Source organism: Mustelus asterias, chromosome 21 (assembly GCF_964213995.1).
Source record: "Mustelus asterias chromosome 21, sMusAst1.hap1.1, whole genome shotgun sequence".
NCBI lineage: Eukaryota > Metazoa > Chordata > Chondrichthyes > Carcharhiniformes > Triakidae > Mustelus > Mustelus asterias.
In genome coordinates, this window is record NC_135821.1 from 57,046,796 (window position 1) to 57,063,996 (window position 17,201).

The window sequence follows — 17,201 nt, forward strand, 5'->3', positions numbered from 1 at the left end:
ACACACACCACTCCTCACAGTTTTTTTTGTTTATATCTAATTCAATCCAATCAAACTCCAATTCAAAGTCTCAGCAAGTGAGACATTCCAGATCCAAGCTGACAACACAGGCATCCCACTTCCTGTCTTGGGCTTGATCTACATGATCCAAACTGATTGGAGCAGGCATTGCACCTTCTCCAAGGCTTGATCTCATTCGCTTCTTAGCCGAAAGGGCTAGATGCCGCTTTTTAAAAATTGCTTCAAATGAAGCCTCCGTGTAACCTCATGACTTCAGCCAAGTGCAGAATGCCAAAACTACACTTGATCTTAGCCAAAAGGCCGAGAAGCGATTGGCTGTGTTTGCTGGGTGCTGCCACTTTAAGAGTTCCTGTCCACTGATAAACCACGAGGCCAGGACCAGCCCATCGAGATGATCTCATCCTGTTACAACCTGTTAAAAGTTTGACGATTGTGAATTTCCGTCCCACTGGGTGAAATAAACTCTCTGACTGGTGACCGACAAACGCAATTGTCAGGGACGTGTTGCGTCACCAGTTCACCAAAGTATTTTACATGAATGTCACCTCCCCCTAAACTCCATTGAGGGCTTTTCGTTACTTTTCTTTAAAAAAAAGTTTACAGGAGGCGATTGGAATAGAGGAGAAGGCGCAGCCGAAGGCTCCAGCAGAAACACTTTTGGCTTTCTTATTTTGTTTTGGACGCTGGTATTTGTAACATGGACGCTTTAAAGTCGGCTGGACGAGCGATTATCAGAAGCCCCAGCATCGCCAAGCAAGGTTGGGGAAGCAGCAAGCACAAAAGTAGGTTTATTTACAATCAAACTTTAGGAGCCGGAGTTGGGAGGGGGGCAAAAGTTGAGCAAGTTGCCGGTGTGTGGATTTTCTTGACGTGGGCATCTTTGCTACAAATGTGTCTTGGCCGGAGCTGGGAATTGTTGCACTCTTTTCTGCTAGTTTGTACTTGAAGGTTAACCAGTGAACAAGTGAATTCAGTGTGAAAAAGACCGGCAGAGCGCGGTTACAAATGGATACAGAGGGGAAACATGTCTCTTGCGGCTCGAACAAACGTGTCAGCAGGCGTGGAGCTAACCAGGAACTTGTCAATTTCACACACTTGTCAATTTCCTTCGCCTTTCAGTGAAACTGTGGCCGTGTGGATTCCAGTCCACCCTGCATTGCTCCCACATTTACTGAATTTTATTTTTAAAACTTTTCTTTTTTAAGAAGGCGTCCTCTCCCTGAAACTGACTCCACCCCTCTCCTTGCGAGGCTGATGTCTCACTCCCCCAGTGAAAATTGCCATCAGAGTTCATGACTTTCCTTGAACGGAATTTCAAGAATGCTCTGAGCGACTTTCTCAGTAAAGTGCGCGCCCCCCCCCAATTCTTTCATGTCCATTGATTTATATGCACCTTCTGGCATTTTCAGTTTATAAGCAGCACGGAGCCGGTGACACCATCTCTCTCTTGGGGTGGGGGGGGGGACTGCAGATGTAAAAGTAATAAAAAGTGTAGTCAGAGTGTCCTCAGGATATCATTGTATTACAGTCTGGTGGTTGTGGAATGGCCCTCCACCTGTGTGTGAAATTATAGGTGAAGAGGTTGCTGGGTTTGTACACACTTCCTGGCACTGTCAACTGAGACTTCCATGTCTGACACCGTTTACTATGTGTGACCTATTGGGCTTGTGTGTGTGCGCTGTTGGCTATCTTGCTCCCGACTGATCTGGCCTGCACATTTCCACAGCTGTACATGGCACGAAACATGCCTGTGTCATCATTGCTGACATCTCCACCAGTGTCATTCATGCTGTATCTGCTAATTACATATTTAATTGAACAGGCAGCTTGGCCCCAAGAGCCTATGTTTGAGATGCACCGTGCTTAGCATTGTTTTATACTGGGTATAAGAGGTTGGGAGGGAAGGTGCTTATATCGCCCTAGCTTGCTTTCAGAAGAAAGTAAAAGTTGCCCGATCCCGACTGCAACATAATTCATCCAAGTGACTATTTTTATACTTGTGTTCTAATTGTCTCTGCAACCTTAGTATGAGATTTTATCTTAACTATTGGGTGGCACAGTGGTTAGCACTGCTGCCTCACAGTGCCAGGGACCCAGGTTAAATTGCGCTTGGGTGACTGTCGAGTTTGGACGTCTTCCTTGTGTCTGCGTGGGTTTACTCCGGGTGCTCTGGTTTCCTCCCACAGTCCAAAGATGTGTAGGATCGATCATGCTAAATTGCCCCTTCAGTGTCCAGAAATGTGTAGGTTAGGTGGACTAACAATGGTGAATGGCTACAGGGATGAGCTTGGGTAAGATGCTCTTTCGGAGAGTTGGTGCAGACTTGATGGCCCGAATGGCTCCTTCTGCACTGTAGGGATTCTGTGGTTCTAACAGTTCTGTATATTTAAAGATGTATTATAATGAGTGTTTACACAGTTCTTGATGTCCTCAGCATAATTTCTTCATTATCTGATTAATGTACTCTGCAAAATGCCATGAGCAATGGAGGATGGTTGTGAGAAAGAGATACTCAGGACATAGGAAGTGCCCACCTGGAGAAGCACCTTGTATGAAATACTCCTGCTCCAGCAATGCGGCACCCCTGCAGCATGTACTCCAGTCTGGAGCAGTGTTTGAACCCAGAAAAGGTAAAGTTGCCATATTCCCATAGGCTGCTCTACCCTTTGAGGAGGAGAGTTGACTGCTGGTGCTTTAACCTGAGGATCAGCACATCCCAGGCGAGGGGCAAGGTTGAGAAGGTGGCATCTTCATGAATGAACCCACAACCTTCTACTCCAAAGGCAAGGATATAATGCTGTCAACCATGCTCTGTTGACACTATAAAGTATTTGGTAACATTTTATTTGGGGAGGAGTGGAGTTGACATGGAAGGGCCATATTTATTTTGTTGTAATAATATGCAGGAGATATAGTGTTTAGAAATAGCTCACACAATTATGTTATGGAAAGGAAGTTTGCTGAAGTTCCGCACGGAGCTGGTGCTTTATCTGAATCTGATACTGAGGCATAAAAACTCCCTCTCTGATAAATTTGCACCTTTTTAATAATCTAATGTACAAAATACCAGTGTATGGAGTTTTTCCCAGAAGTTTCACTGCCATTACAAAGCCTGTAATGATCATAGAATAGATCATAGAATCCCTACAGTGCTGAAGGAAGCCATTTGGCCCATTGAGTCTTCTCCGACTCTCTGACAGAGCATCTTACCCAGGCCCCATCCCTGTAACCCCGCATATTTACCTCGCTAATCCCCTAACCTTCACATCTTGGAGCAATTTACCATGGCCAATCCATCTAACCTGCACACCTTTTTGGAGTGTGGGAGGAAACCAGAGCACCTGGAGGAAACCCACGCAGACATGGGGGGGGGAACATGCAAACTCCACACGGGCAGTCACCCAAGATGGAATGGAACCCGGGTCCCTGGCGCTGAGAGTCAGCAGTGCTAAGCACTGTGCCACCGTGCTGCTGCACAAGGTGCAAGAAGACAGAATAGCAGAAAGACAAATAGATTAATGGTGTCTTTCCTTTGCCCCATATTGAAGAGCAGAATTCTATCCCTGTTGCTTGAAGTTTCTTCCAAATGAACCATAATTGGAAGTTTGGAGTTCTCCTTTAACAAATAGAAGATTATTCTGGTTGGGCTGACAGATTATAGAATTATGTGATGGGTGGTAAGGTATTAAAGGCTTTTCCGCAGTTGTTTGTGACAATATTTGAACACATTTGGCAATTTTATTTCAAAACGTGAAAATTGGCTTAAAGAAACTGGGATTCTATCTTCGTAGTGTTTGAATAATTTACTCATGCTGGATGTAGCACAGCAGACATCATTAACAGTAATGCCAAAATGTGAGCACAGTATATGGATGTCCCTAGACAAGCTACTAAACTCATTGCATTCTTGTACAGTTTAACTGTCTACAAGCCAGAGCTAACAAAGCAACCTCAAGTATTACATTCCTAAACCCGGATGTGTAAATGTGCTGACAGACTAATTGTTTCCTTGGAGGTTACTATCAATGCAGCAAAAGCAACTGTGAATCTGCACCAGTGCGCCAGTGAATTAATATCACTTTTTTTAGTGATGTTTTAGAATGGTAAGATTAATTATATCTGAACTACTGAAATAGTTGCTCAAAAGTTGCCTCATCATCGCTTCCTGATTAATGAGGTTCATATTACCCAGGGTCTGATTCCCAAACAGAAGCAGGGGTGTTGGAAACAAGCTAAGGAATGTTTCTAATTTTGAAATGTTGTGTAAGATCCAAGTACAATTCTCTGACAGCAGATGTATACTGCAAAAAGATCTGCTTTGTCTAACCCTGCCTCTTTGCACCATCTCCCAACACAACAATATCAATCATACAACGCAAAAAAGGCCCTTCAACCCATCGAGTCCACACCGACACATTAGAAACACCTGAATTCCCACCTAATCCCATCTGCCAGCACTTGGCACATCATAACATTCAGGGCTATGGGCCAGGTACTTTTTAAGGGAGGTGAGGCAAGCCGCCTCTGCTACCCTCCCAGGCAGCGCCTTCTAGACCGTCACTTCCCTCTGGGTTAAAAACATTTTTCCTCATATTCCCCTAAACCTATGTCCCCTCGTGACTGACCCTTCACTAAGGGGAACAGCTGCTCCTTATCCACTCTGTTCATGCCCCTCATCTTGTACACCTCGATCAGGTCGTCTTCTCTGCTCCAATGAAAACAACCCAAGCCTACCCAACCTCTCTTCATAACTTAAATGTTCCGTCCCAGGCAGCATCCTGGTGAATTTCCTCTGCATCCCCTCCAGTACAATCGTGCCCTTCCTATAATGTGGCGACCAGAACTGCACACGGTACTCGAGCTGCGGCCTCACCAAAGTTCAATACAACTCCAGCATGATTTCACTGCTTTTGTAATTTATGCCTCGATTGATAAAGGCAAGTATCCCATATACTTGCATCCCATATATCCCTTTTTCACAACCTTACTAACATGCCTTCAGAGATCTGTGGACAAATATGCCAAGGTCCCTTTGTTCCACAGAACTTCCGAGTCTCCCACCATTCATTGAGTACTTCTTTCAAGTGCATCACCTCACATTTTTCAGGGTTAAATTCCATCTGCTACTTATCTGTCCATTTGACCATTCCGTCTATATCTTCTTGTAGCCCAAGACACCCAATCAATCTTTGTGTCATCTGCAAACTTACTAATGCTACCACGCGCCCCCCCCCTCCCCCAATGTAGCCATCTATGTCATTTATATAAATGACGAATAATAGGAGGCCCAAAACAGATCCATGTGGCACGCCACTGGACACTGGCTTCCAGTGACTAAAGCAGCCTTCTGTCACCATCCTCTGCTTCCTATAACTGAGTAAGAAGTCTCACAACACCAGGTTAAAGTCCAACTGGTTTATTTGGCAGCACTAGCTTTCGGAGCTCCAAGCCCCTTCTTCAGGTGAGTGAGGACTCGTGTTCACAAACAGGGCATATAAAGACACAAACTCAATTTACAAGATAATGGGTGGAATGTGAGTCTTTACAGGCAATCAAGTCTTAAAGGTACAGACAATGAGAGTGGACAGAAGGTTAAGCACAGGTTAAAAAGATGTATATTGTCTCCAGATGGGACAGTTAGTGAGATTTTGCAAGCCCAGGCAAGTTGTGGGGGTTACAGGTAGTGCGACATGAACCCAAGATCCCGGTTGAGGCCGTCCTCGTGTGTGGAACTTGGCTATCAGTCTCTGCTCAGTGATTCTGCACTGTCGTGTGTCGTGCAGGCCGCCTTGGAGAACGCTTACCCGAAGATCAGAGGCTGAATGCCTGTGACTGCTGAAGTGTTCCCCGATTGGAAGGGAACACTCCTGCCTGGTGATTGTTGAACGGTGTTCATTCATCCGTTGTTGTAGCGTCTGCATGGTCTCACCAATGTACCATGCCTCGGGACATCCTTTCCTGCACGTTGGCCGAGTTGCAAGAGTATGTACCGTGTACCTGGTGGATGGTGTTCTCATGTGAGATGATGGCATCCATGTCGACGATCCGGCACGTCTTGCAGAGGTTGATGTGGCAGGGTTGTGTGATGTCGTGGTCACTGTTCTCCTGAAGGCTGGGTAGTTTGCTGCGGACAATGGTCTGTTTGAGGTTGTGCGGTTGTTTGAAGGCAAGAAGTGGGGGTGTGGGGATGGCCTTGGTGAGATGTTCGTCTTCTTCGATGACATGTTGAAGGCTCTGGAGAAGATGTCGTAGTTTCTCCGCTCTGGGGAAGTACTGGATGACGAAGGGTACTCTGTCCGCCGTGTCCCGTGTTTGTCTTCTGAGGAGGTCGGTGCGGTTTTTCGCTGTGGCACATCGGAACTGTCGATCGATGAGTCGAATGCCATATCCTGTTCTTTGAGGGCATCTTTCAGCGTCTGTAGGTGTCTGTTGCAATCCTCCTCATCTGAGCAGATCCTGTGTATACGGAGGGCTTGTCCGTAGGGGATGGCTTCTTTAATGTGTTTCGGGGGGAAGCTGGAGAAGTGGAGCATCGTGAGGTTATCCGTGACCTTGTGGTAAAGTGAAGTGCTGAGGTGACCGTCCTTGATGGAGATGCGTGTGTCCAAGAATGTAACCGATTCCAGAGAGTAGTCCATGGTGAGTCTGATGGTGGGATGGAACTTGTTGATGTCATCATATAGTTGTTTCAATGATTGTTCGCCATGCATCCAAAGGAAGAAAATGTCATCGATGTATCTAGTATATAGCATCGGTTGAAGGTCCTGTGCGGTGAAGAGGTCTTGTTCGAAGATATGTTGGCATATTGAGGTACGAATTTGGTCCCCATGGCTGTTCCGTGTGTCTGGATGAAGAACTGGTTGTTGAAGGTGAAGACGTTGTGGTCCAGGATGAAGCGGATGAGTTGTAGAATTGCATCTGGAGATTGGCAGTTGTCGGCGTTGAGTATAACTGAGCCAATTCTGAATCCACTTTATCAAATTACCCTGTATCCCATGTGAATTTACCTTCTTTATACATCTCCCATGTGGCACCTTGTCAAAGGCTTTGCTGAAACCTGTATAATTCTGCATGCTGCTTATGATATATGGAGTATTGTAGGGGTAGGTTGTCTGCACTTGGAACCATTCTTCAGAAACCACTGTAAACTGTTAGCCACTTAACCACCTACTTAGTTTCATTCAGTCCACCAGGGCTCATTCCTCACGTACATAGAAATCATCATAGAATCCCTACAGTGCAGAAGGAGGCCATTTGGCCCATCAAGTCTGCACTGACAAACATAACCCCACAACCACACACATTTACCTCACTGATCTCTCTAACCCACACATCCCGGGACACTAAGGGGCAATTTAGCATGGTCAATCAACCTAACCTGCACATCTTTGGACTGTGGGAGGAAACCGGAGCACCCGGAGGAAACCCATGCAGACACAGGGAGAACGTGCAAACTCCACACAGTGACCCAAGCCGGGAATCGAACCCGGGTCCCTGGAGCTGTGAGGCAGCAGTGCTAACCACTGTGCCACCACGTATAATCAATCCTTTGTTTGCATCTGGTAAACAAGAGCCAAATTCCCCATTTGTGTTGAAAATTTGGTATCATTTACTTCAATGAACATTACAAATTTAGTTAGTTCAAAATAAACTTGGAACCACATTGATATTAATGGACTGCAGCTAAAACCATGCTTGGTCCCAGCCCATCTACCTTTTTAATGGACTTGTTAGCATTGACTTTGAATATGGTCGCTCTTAAGTGGTGTGCAGTAAGACTGGGGTCGGCATGCTGCTGCCTGCACAGATTGTTTTGGGAAAAAATAAATATAAAAAGTTTTGGCTGTAACTTCATCTCAATTGCCAAATCAAAAACTCTTTGTTAAATGAACCAAGGATTTAAATGGTGCTGGGTGTGTCTATAAATAAAGCAATCGTTTTGTTGACATTTATTAATGAGGTTGCTGGTGCACTGAAAATTAAAAACTGATGTAGTGACTGCAGGTGATTTCATTACTATACCATGTTGATCTAAGTTCTTGTAACCTCTGCTATAACAAATTTCAGTAACTGATGCTGGAATATATTTTTGATAGCATTTAACACCTTAAGCAGCTCTCCTATATCTTGTCATCCTTCAGATATAAGCCTGTCGGATGAATATTGCCGGGCTGTTAGAAAAATGAGTCACCAAAACTAAGCTTAGTATTATTCTTAACCTTGGGTGCATTTTCAGTGCGTCATCAATCAGTCATCAGGAATGGGACAGTGATATTTTTATCACCTCCTAGCTGGGTGGAATCGATTGTGTACGTAGCATTCTGTTCGAGATCGATTACTCAGGAACTGAAGTGGAGCTAGTCCTTGTCTGTATGACTCCCAACTTTCATTAGATTGGCTCAGGACAGGCCTCCTTCACCCATTTCAGGACTTGAAGCACTGAATCTCCACCAGCGCTGAAACCTAATGCTGCAGGCGTGCTGCATTGTTGAAGGTGCTGTCCATTATTTAAAATATAAAACCAAGGGGTCGTCTGTTTTTTTTTGAGTGGAACGTTTTATTCCTTGAAGCAAAAATGTTCTGTACATTTTAAACAAAAACATAACCTGCTTTCCAGCAGTTCATTTGATGAGTAGTCGGAGCAGTCAGCCACACATTCACAAGATAGGTTGGTAGACACGAGTGAGTTTATGCCTCAAAGGTGGCTAAGAAGCCCACTACAATCTTCTTCAGCTTGGCTTCCATCTCGGTACTTATCTGCCCCTCAGCCCTAATTGCTTCCACGATATCCTGGTGCTGACTTTTCACGTGAGCCAGGAAGGCAGGTTTGAACTTTGTGATCCTGCTAGGCTCCATTTTTATCTGAGTGGCATCAGACACCAGCGTAAATAACAGCCACTTGCTCCTCCATAGCCAGGGGAACATCTTGTCCTTGTTTGAGCAGGTTGCCTGTTTAGGTGGACAGAATAAGCAAATCCCCATGGCACTTTGTTTGAAGAGTGGGGTGTGTCCTAGATTCTGTCTGACAATTAGCCCTCAGCTACCAAAACCGATTTTGTTGGAAATTCATCTCATTGTTTGTGGACACTGTGTGAAACCATGCTCTCATGTTTTTCTACAAAACAATGACTGCATGTCAGTAAGTGATTCATTGGCCGAGACTTTGCTTTGGTGGGGTGTTGCTTTTGAGGATGGTAAAACTATATATATATACACCTGCAAATCCTCCCTTTTGCCACGTTCAGCCATTGTGCTTTTGATTGAGCCAGCATTACTAAAAGTAAAATCGTTCTTGGCTGATGTTTTTCAATCCTTGCCTGTATTCAATTGAACGATGATTGACCTTTCCATGCACTCGTCTTTTTGCTGGGCACGTGTATTTTGATCTGTTTTTAATCTACACTAACAGAAGTGTGAAGTGTAGACCGCTATCACACCCATTTCCTGCCATGGAATTTGATTGCTGATACCTGGCCAAAGTGCTAAAATTAAATTTGCAAATTGAAAGTGGCACTTTGATCCAACGCTTCTGATTTCCAGGGGGTTGTACCCCAGAGGACCCTCCAGAAGTCCCCATGCAAGGAATGCATGGGAGTTGCCTGGGAAGTTGAAACTTCCAATGGGCAACTTTCCTGCCCTAGGAACTATCCGATTTTAATTGGGGATTCCGTGGTTTTGATTTGTTTTAGCAGAATAGTTTGGATTAAAACAACTTCTAATTTCTGGATAACTATGGTGCTGACGCTGTGTGCCCCTTCTCCCCTCCCCTTCTCCCCCCACCACTACCCCCACTACAACCTCCTGACTATTCCCCATCCCTCCAACTCCCACCTGTCACCTGATTGACTATCTGACTGTCTGTTCCCTCACACATGGACCTCACGCACTTTGCTTGTCTAAGGTTACGCATGAAGAATGCACACTTAGATGGGTATTGTAGGTTGGGCAGCAAGGAGCTGTACCATAAAACAAATTGATTACCAAATGTGCAGGGGAAAAAAATTATTTATCTTTTATTAAATGCAACTATAGAAATTGCTGTGCAATTATTGAGTTGTGAAATTTGCTAAAATCTTAAGGTATCAAAAGCTTCCATTTGCAGCTGAAGTTTTTTATTCATTCGTGGGACATGGGCGTTGCTGTCTGGCCAGCATTTATTGCCCCATCCCTAGTTGCCTGAGAACAGTTGAGAATCAACCACATTGCTGTGGCTCTGGAGTCGCATGTAGATCAGAACAGGTAAGGATGGCAGATTTCCTTCTCTAAAGGACATTAATGAACTTGGTGGGTTTTTCCGGCAATGTTTCATGGTCATCAGTAGATTCTTAATTCCAGATATTTTTCAGTTAGTTAGTGATGACTTTGTTGTATCTCTTGATGTATCTGACAATGAATTGGGGTAGCCTATCTCCTAGTATGATCTTGGATTGACACATTACACCCTGCTAGCTTCTGAGTTGATACATTTGAATTAAAAACTTATTTCTAATTCATTATTGGGATGTGGCCATTGCTGGCAAGGCTGGTATTTAATGCTCATACCTAATGATTGTTAGGCCATTCCAGAAGGTAGTTAATAGTAAATCATATCAGTGTGAGACTGGAATCACAAGTCCAGACCTGATGAGGACCATTTAGAGGAAAAATAATCTTCTCTCCAGAGTATGACAGTATTTAAAAGTCTATCAGACTGAAAGCCACAATAAAAATGTTAAGGTTGGTTAGGTTGATTGGCCAGGTTAAAAATTGCCCCTTAGGTTGATTAGCCAGGTTAAAAATTGCCCCTTAGAGTCCTGGGATACGTAGGTTAGAGGGATTAGCGGGTAAAAAAAGGGACTAGCGGGTAGGGCCTGGGTGGGATTGTGGTCGGTGCAGACTCGATGGGCCGAATGGCCTCCTTCTGCACTGTAGGGTTTCTATTTCTATGATTTATTGCTTACTTTTCTTCTTAACTGATATCACTTTTTCAATTCTGTTTACAGATTTTTATTTATCAAACTGAATTCAAGCTCTCAAAGCCCTGTGGTGGAATTTGACCTTGCAATTACTAGTGCAATTATATAACCATTATGCTATGGAACCTGGTCTACGTACAGTAACTTGAATACATGTGTTTTTTAATCTTTATTGTGTCTGTGTAGTATGCTAAAGCTGCATCTATTAATTCTTGACTTGTCACTTGCTGCATTTTTAGTAATATATGGGGTGTTTATAATATCCTTGTGCAACTTTAAACTTTAACTTTGGATGTGTGCATGTTGTAAACAACATATAATGAAAATATGAAAACCAGGAGGGGATTTTGTTTCCACGTTCACCGTGAATGTTCACAAAAGGCGACTCAGGCACAAAATTCTGTGTGAGCTGGAAAATGAGGATCTCTGGGCGGATTCTCGTTTTCAGATTTCCCACCCAGGAAATTCAGGAACCTCATTTCAATACATTAACATCTCATGAGCAGGCTTCTCCGCTGTATCCTCATTTTCCCACCCTTACCTTAGGAAACCCCCCCCCCCTTGCCTCCATGATGGGACTGCAGTGCAGTTTACAACTGCTCTTTAAAAATGGAAACCAGGTGATTGGAACCTGCCAGGAGCACACCGGTAAGTATAACTCCCCAGGAGGAGAATGGGGGCAGGGAAGAGGGACATGGCTGGGCAGGACCAGGGGGATATGCTGGGGAGGGGGTGCTTCAGTTTGTGAGATCCGTGCGGGGGGTTTCCCCCATGTGGGACGATGTTTCCTGATAGTGTGGTTTCTCTCCGGGAGGGAGGCGTGTGTCCATCTCCATGGAGGGGGGCGGTTGTTGTTTTATTTTTAATTTTTAAGGTCAGGGTGCTATTTGGAAAGCTCTGTCAGGCCCTGCCCCACTAGTCTGATGGGGTGAGACATGCCTCCAGCGTTATGTTTTACCAAGTGCTGGAAAATCCGGAGCAAAATTGGCTCCGCTGCAAGTGAGCTGCACACCGGTTTTCAAGCACTTTGGGGGATCAAAATTTTGCCCCTAGTTTATGGAGTTTTTCAAGTTCATGTCATTTAAACAAATTGAGCAGCAGCTGGAGAATGTTCATCTGATTTTACAACTTGGAAACTGCATTGTTTTAAAACTTTATGAATTATACTTTCAAATGCCGTTTACAATTTGTTTGATGCATCCAAAGCTTTTGGTGCAGGGCTATGCTTGGAGGTTCCAGTACTTGTTATCTGAGGATTCGAAAGGTTTGCCTGCAGGATACATATGTACGTGTGGAGTGTTGTACATATTTACCCACTCCTGCCAACATATTTAAATGTGTATTTTGTACATTTTTATTCTTGTTTCATCTTGAGTGAGAAATGATTGCTAATCATGCACAGTTGCAGAAACCTTCCAATAATGAATGAGCTGGTAGTCGTGGAACAGGGTCAAAGGTCAACACCATGCACTGGTTTACCCACTGTAAGCAGCTTTTCAATCACACTGCGAGAACTAAAGATTTTAAAGTTCTTATTCCTCATTCCTTTCCTGAAGGTGTCCCGTGGAAGATTTAATGTGTGCCAGGCACGGTCTGATACATCATCCATGTGCCTGATTCTTAATGATGCGGAGGTGCCGGGGTTGGACTGGGGTAAACACAGTAAGAAGTCTCACAACACCAGATAAAGTCCAACAGGTTTATTTGGTGGCAAAAGCCACTAGCTTTCGGAGCGCTGCTCCTTCGTCAGGTGAGTGGGAGTTCTGTTCACAAACAGGGCTGTTTGTGAACAGAACTCCCACTTATCTGATGAAGGAGCAGCGCTCCGAAAGCTAGTGGCTTTTGCTACAAAATAAACCTGTTGGACTTTAACCTTGTGTTGAGACTTCTTACCCTGTTTATTAAAGCAGCTGATTTTTTTTTTGACAGGGGATTCAGTCCACCACTCGGTTGTGTTCTTGGTGTACCCACATATCCGAACAAGCAACAAACTAATGGGGGAAAGAAAAACACTTCCCTGTTTTTCCCAGATATCTTAGAAATCTTAGAAACCCTACAGCACAGAAAGAGGCCATTCGGCCCATCGAGTCTGCACCGACCACAATCCCACCCAGGCCCTATCCCCATATCCCTACATATTTACCCACTAATCCCTCTAACCTACGCAACCCAGGACACTAAGGCCAATTTTAGCACGGCCAATCAACCTAACCCGCACATCTTTGGACTGGGAGGAAACCGGAGCACCCGGAGGAAACCCACGCAGACACGAGGAGAATGTGCAAACTCCACACAGACAGTGACCCAAGCTGGGAATCGAACCCAGGTCCCTGGAGCTGTGAAGCAGCAGTGCTAACCACTGTACCACCATGCCGCCCGTAAGTAAAATTTATTTATTAGTCACAATTAAGGCTTACACTAACACTGCAATGAAATTACTGTGAAATTCCTCTAGTTGCCATGCTCCGGCGCCTGTTAGGCGTCAATACACCTAACCAGCCTGTTTTTCAGACTGTGGGAGGAAACCAGAGCACCCGGAGGAAGCCCACGCAGACACGGGGAGAAGGTGCAAACTCCACACAGACAGTGACCCAAGCCGGGAATCGAACCCGGGTCCCTGGCGCTGTGAGACAGCAGTGCTAACCACTGTGCCACCGTGCGATGTGTTGAGGATGACGTTGCTGCACCACTCCTGTAGCCGTGGCTGTCACCGGCAGGTAGCACACACCAAGCCACTAACCTGGGTGCTCCCTTCCTGTCAGTCGGGCTCTTTTTCCCACACAGCATTGCACTTCCTGACTTTTTTTTGAGACCTCATGATTATTCAATGTGAATTAAAAGTAACATTAGAAGATAATTATTTGTTGCAGCAGCACAGTAGGGAGTCCAGGCTGCGAGAGAAGTTGGTGAAAGTGCTGTTTCATTTCCCAACCGGTCGAAATTTCACAACCCACAGTGATAAACAGAAGAGTGTGGTTTAGATTTTACTGTATGGATGTAGTGTGTAACAAAACTAAACATGTGCATTACCGACATATCTTAGAATCTAAACTCTTGTGTCTTGCCCAAGGCAAGTAGCAACGAAATGGGAAGGGGGCAAATAGAAACCAAAAGGTCAAAGGCTTTCACAGTAGCTGAAGATCTCTTCATTACATTTGTGTAGGAAGGAGAAGAATTGAGTACTGATCTCCCACTCACAATGAGGGCACTGAGAGTGTTATGATCCTTGGCCAGACCCCAAGCTGTTGGTGTGATCCGATTTAAAGATCAACAAAGTAGGCAAAGTTTGAGATTCATGACACTTGCCCAGTGAACAAAGCCACAAGAGTCCACACATTTTGAACAAACAAAAATAATCTTTACTGTACAAGGTCAGAAGATGAAACAATTTACTCTATGTATCTTTATAGCCCAACATTCAGGGTTAATATGAGATGCTTGTGAATCAACAAGCACACCAGTCAAACGCACCATACTGCACAATAAATGACAGATGTGACCAAAACAGATTCCACAGATTTCTCAACATCCCACTCGGATGTAAGTACCACTATGAGTCAACCAATTTCACTGAAACTCTGTCTCTCTTGGGAAGGATTCCAATCTTCACTTTTGAATATCTCACCTTGGAATTCTCTCTGGATGTTGCACCAACTCGGATGTCTTGAACAACGGCAGAGTTTCGATCTTCTCTCCAGAGATTCCATTCCCTTGGATTTGCGAGTTGACACTCTGGCATCAAATCACAAGCACAACTTCAGATCTTTGGCCGTGCCGAACTTGACACTACAGCCCCAATGGGGTACCTTCTTCCCAATAGCCTGCAGCTTGGAGTCACCAATCTTGGATCCTTGGATCTTCAGGGCTTTTTCTGAGCCCACTTCATGTAAATTCTGCTCCCTGCAGCCATTTCTCCAGTTGGAGCCTCTTTCTCTGCTCCTCATTTTTCCTCAGTTGGGACCTGTTTCTGTCTCCTGTCTCTGCCCCGTATCTGGTACTTTCTTTTTGGATCTCTGTCTCCTCTCCCTGCCTGCTACCTAGGAAACAGTGCTCCTGATCCAGATCATCTGATCCAGGTTTTTGCACCCATTTTGTTTTCTATGCATTTGGCCCAAAGAACATAAAATGTGGAACTGTGCATTTGCAGCCATCTCCTGCCTTAGGCTGCATAGAAAGTCCAAGATCCATTGGAGGTTGAAGTCCCCAACCTCCAAGCACAACATGTAAGGTGAGTTTGGGTTTCATAGACAAGTGTCATATGAAAGAAAGAGGAGATTTGGATGGCTCAACACAGCTTTTAATCAAGTATACATGTGGATTTCTCTGACTCCTGTTAGTTTAAGATTGGTGAGCTATCAGTCGACAGTTGTTTTAAATGGAGGAGATTCTGAGAGTTGGAATCAGAGAAATTTCATTACAGAAGGGTTTTCATGTCTATGTCTTCACTGGAGCTCTATAATCCTGTTACTCTACACTCTCTCAGCCTCCTCTTTCATATTTGCATGTGTTTAATTCCCCATGGCATTTTATCAACTTTTGCGATTAAGCGTTCTTAATCTAATAATTTATTTTTGGAGGGGAAAAATAAGCCTTTTTTATCTCTAGTTACTAGTGCTGATCTTTAGTTTTTGCCTCCATGTTGCAGATACGCTGAGCAGCGCAGATCTATCATTATGTACTCTTCTGAAACTTTTTGAGCATTTCTGTCAAGTTATCTGTTGGCTTTCATTGAATAATGGCAATGCACTTGAGCCTCTGAAAGGAGATGGGGGTCCATGGATTGCACTGTAAGAAGGGAGAACATCTGTGTCTTTATTCATAAAGAAAATGGTTTGCTTGTGATAGTTTAAGCTCCATGAAAGTGTTAAGGACCAGAACTTCAATTTCACTCCATTTGTGCACACTCGTACAACACTGAAATTTCCATTTCATGTATGCTGCTCACGTGACCCCCTCTAACGTAAACATAACTTGTGTTCATTTTAACATGCAGCTCTTGTTTTTAAAGATGAGTGAAATTAATGATGTGAACTGTAACAATTGTCTATAAAATCATGTCATTTCACCACTAGACATTTTGCAGATAATTCCAACGCTTCCAGAGTATAAAGTTAAATCCTTGACGTCACTCGGTTATAACATTTTATTTTAGCAAGTGTCTGAGAGGCAGCAAAATGCTTAAAGTGAAATGCGCTGCATTGGCAGTCCTTCGATTACGTAAGTATCTTTCTAGTATAGAACCTAATCGATACAGACAGCACATTGTGAGGTGGTATAAGCATGAAACACAGTAAGTTAGTGAACCTGCTCCTTACTGAGTATAAGATCAACCTGACGTGAGTTGATGACAACAAAATGCTTCATGAGTGGAATAAATAGAAGGGAAAGCTTTTAAGCTGCAGCATGTGATGTTGTAAAGGATTATGGCAAGATTATTGAACTAGGAGGTCATTGATAACTATTTTGGGATAAAGTAATAATTCTCATACTCCATCTTGCCTAATTACTGCAATCATGTTCCAAACCTCCTTCAAGGCACAAAAATAGAACCATAATGACTGGCACAACATCTGATCAGGTATTAACAATCTAAAGTCAATATTTTCTCTAAATGTATGGCCAATAGCTTTATTTGCAGATGCATTAAATATAGCTAGGTTTAACTTTAAGGGAGATAGCACAGTGGTTAGCACTGCTGCCTCAGTGCCAGGGAGCCGGGTTCAATTCCGGCCTCAAAGAACAAAGAACAAAGAACAGTACAGCACAGGAAACAGGCCCTTCGGCCCTCCAAGCCTGTGCCGCTCCTTGGTCCAACTAGACCAATCGTTTGTATCCCTCCATTCCCAGACTGCTCATGTGACTATCCAGGTAAGTCTTAAACGATGTCAGCGTGTCTGCCTCCACCACCCTACTTGGCAGCGCATTCCAGGCCCCCACCACCCTCTGTGTAAAAAACGTCCCTCTGATATCTGAGTTATACTTCGCCCCTCTCACCTTGAGCCCGTGACCTCTCGTGATCGTCACCTCCGACCTGGGAAAAAGCTTCCCACTGTTCACCCTATCTATACCCTTCATAATCTTGTACACCTCTATTAGATCTCCCCTCATTCTCCGTCTTTCCAAGGAGAACAACCCCAGTCTACCCAATCTCTCCTCATAGCTAAGACCCTCCATACCAGGCAACATCCTGGTAAACCTTCTCTGCACTCTCTCTAACGCCTCCAC

The 17,201-nt window shown here is 44.3% G+C and overlaps 1 protein-coding gene across 1 annotated transcript in view; it reads left to right on the top strand.

Moving 5' to 3' along the window:
- Nucleotides 1-446: 446 nt before the first annotated feature.
- Nucleotides 447-17,201, top strand: part of ldlrap1b (low density lipoprotein receptor adaptor protein 1b) — a 50,847-nt gene continuing 34,092 nt past the window's right edge. Inside the window, exon 1 of the mRNA XM_078237941.1 lies at nucleotides 447-803. Within this exon, the coding sequence (XP_078094067.1) occupies nucleotides 719-803 (85 nt within the window). The 5' untranslated portion in view covers nucleotides 447-718. The remainder of the gene's footprint in view (nucleotides 804-17,201) is intronic.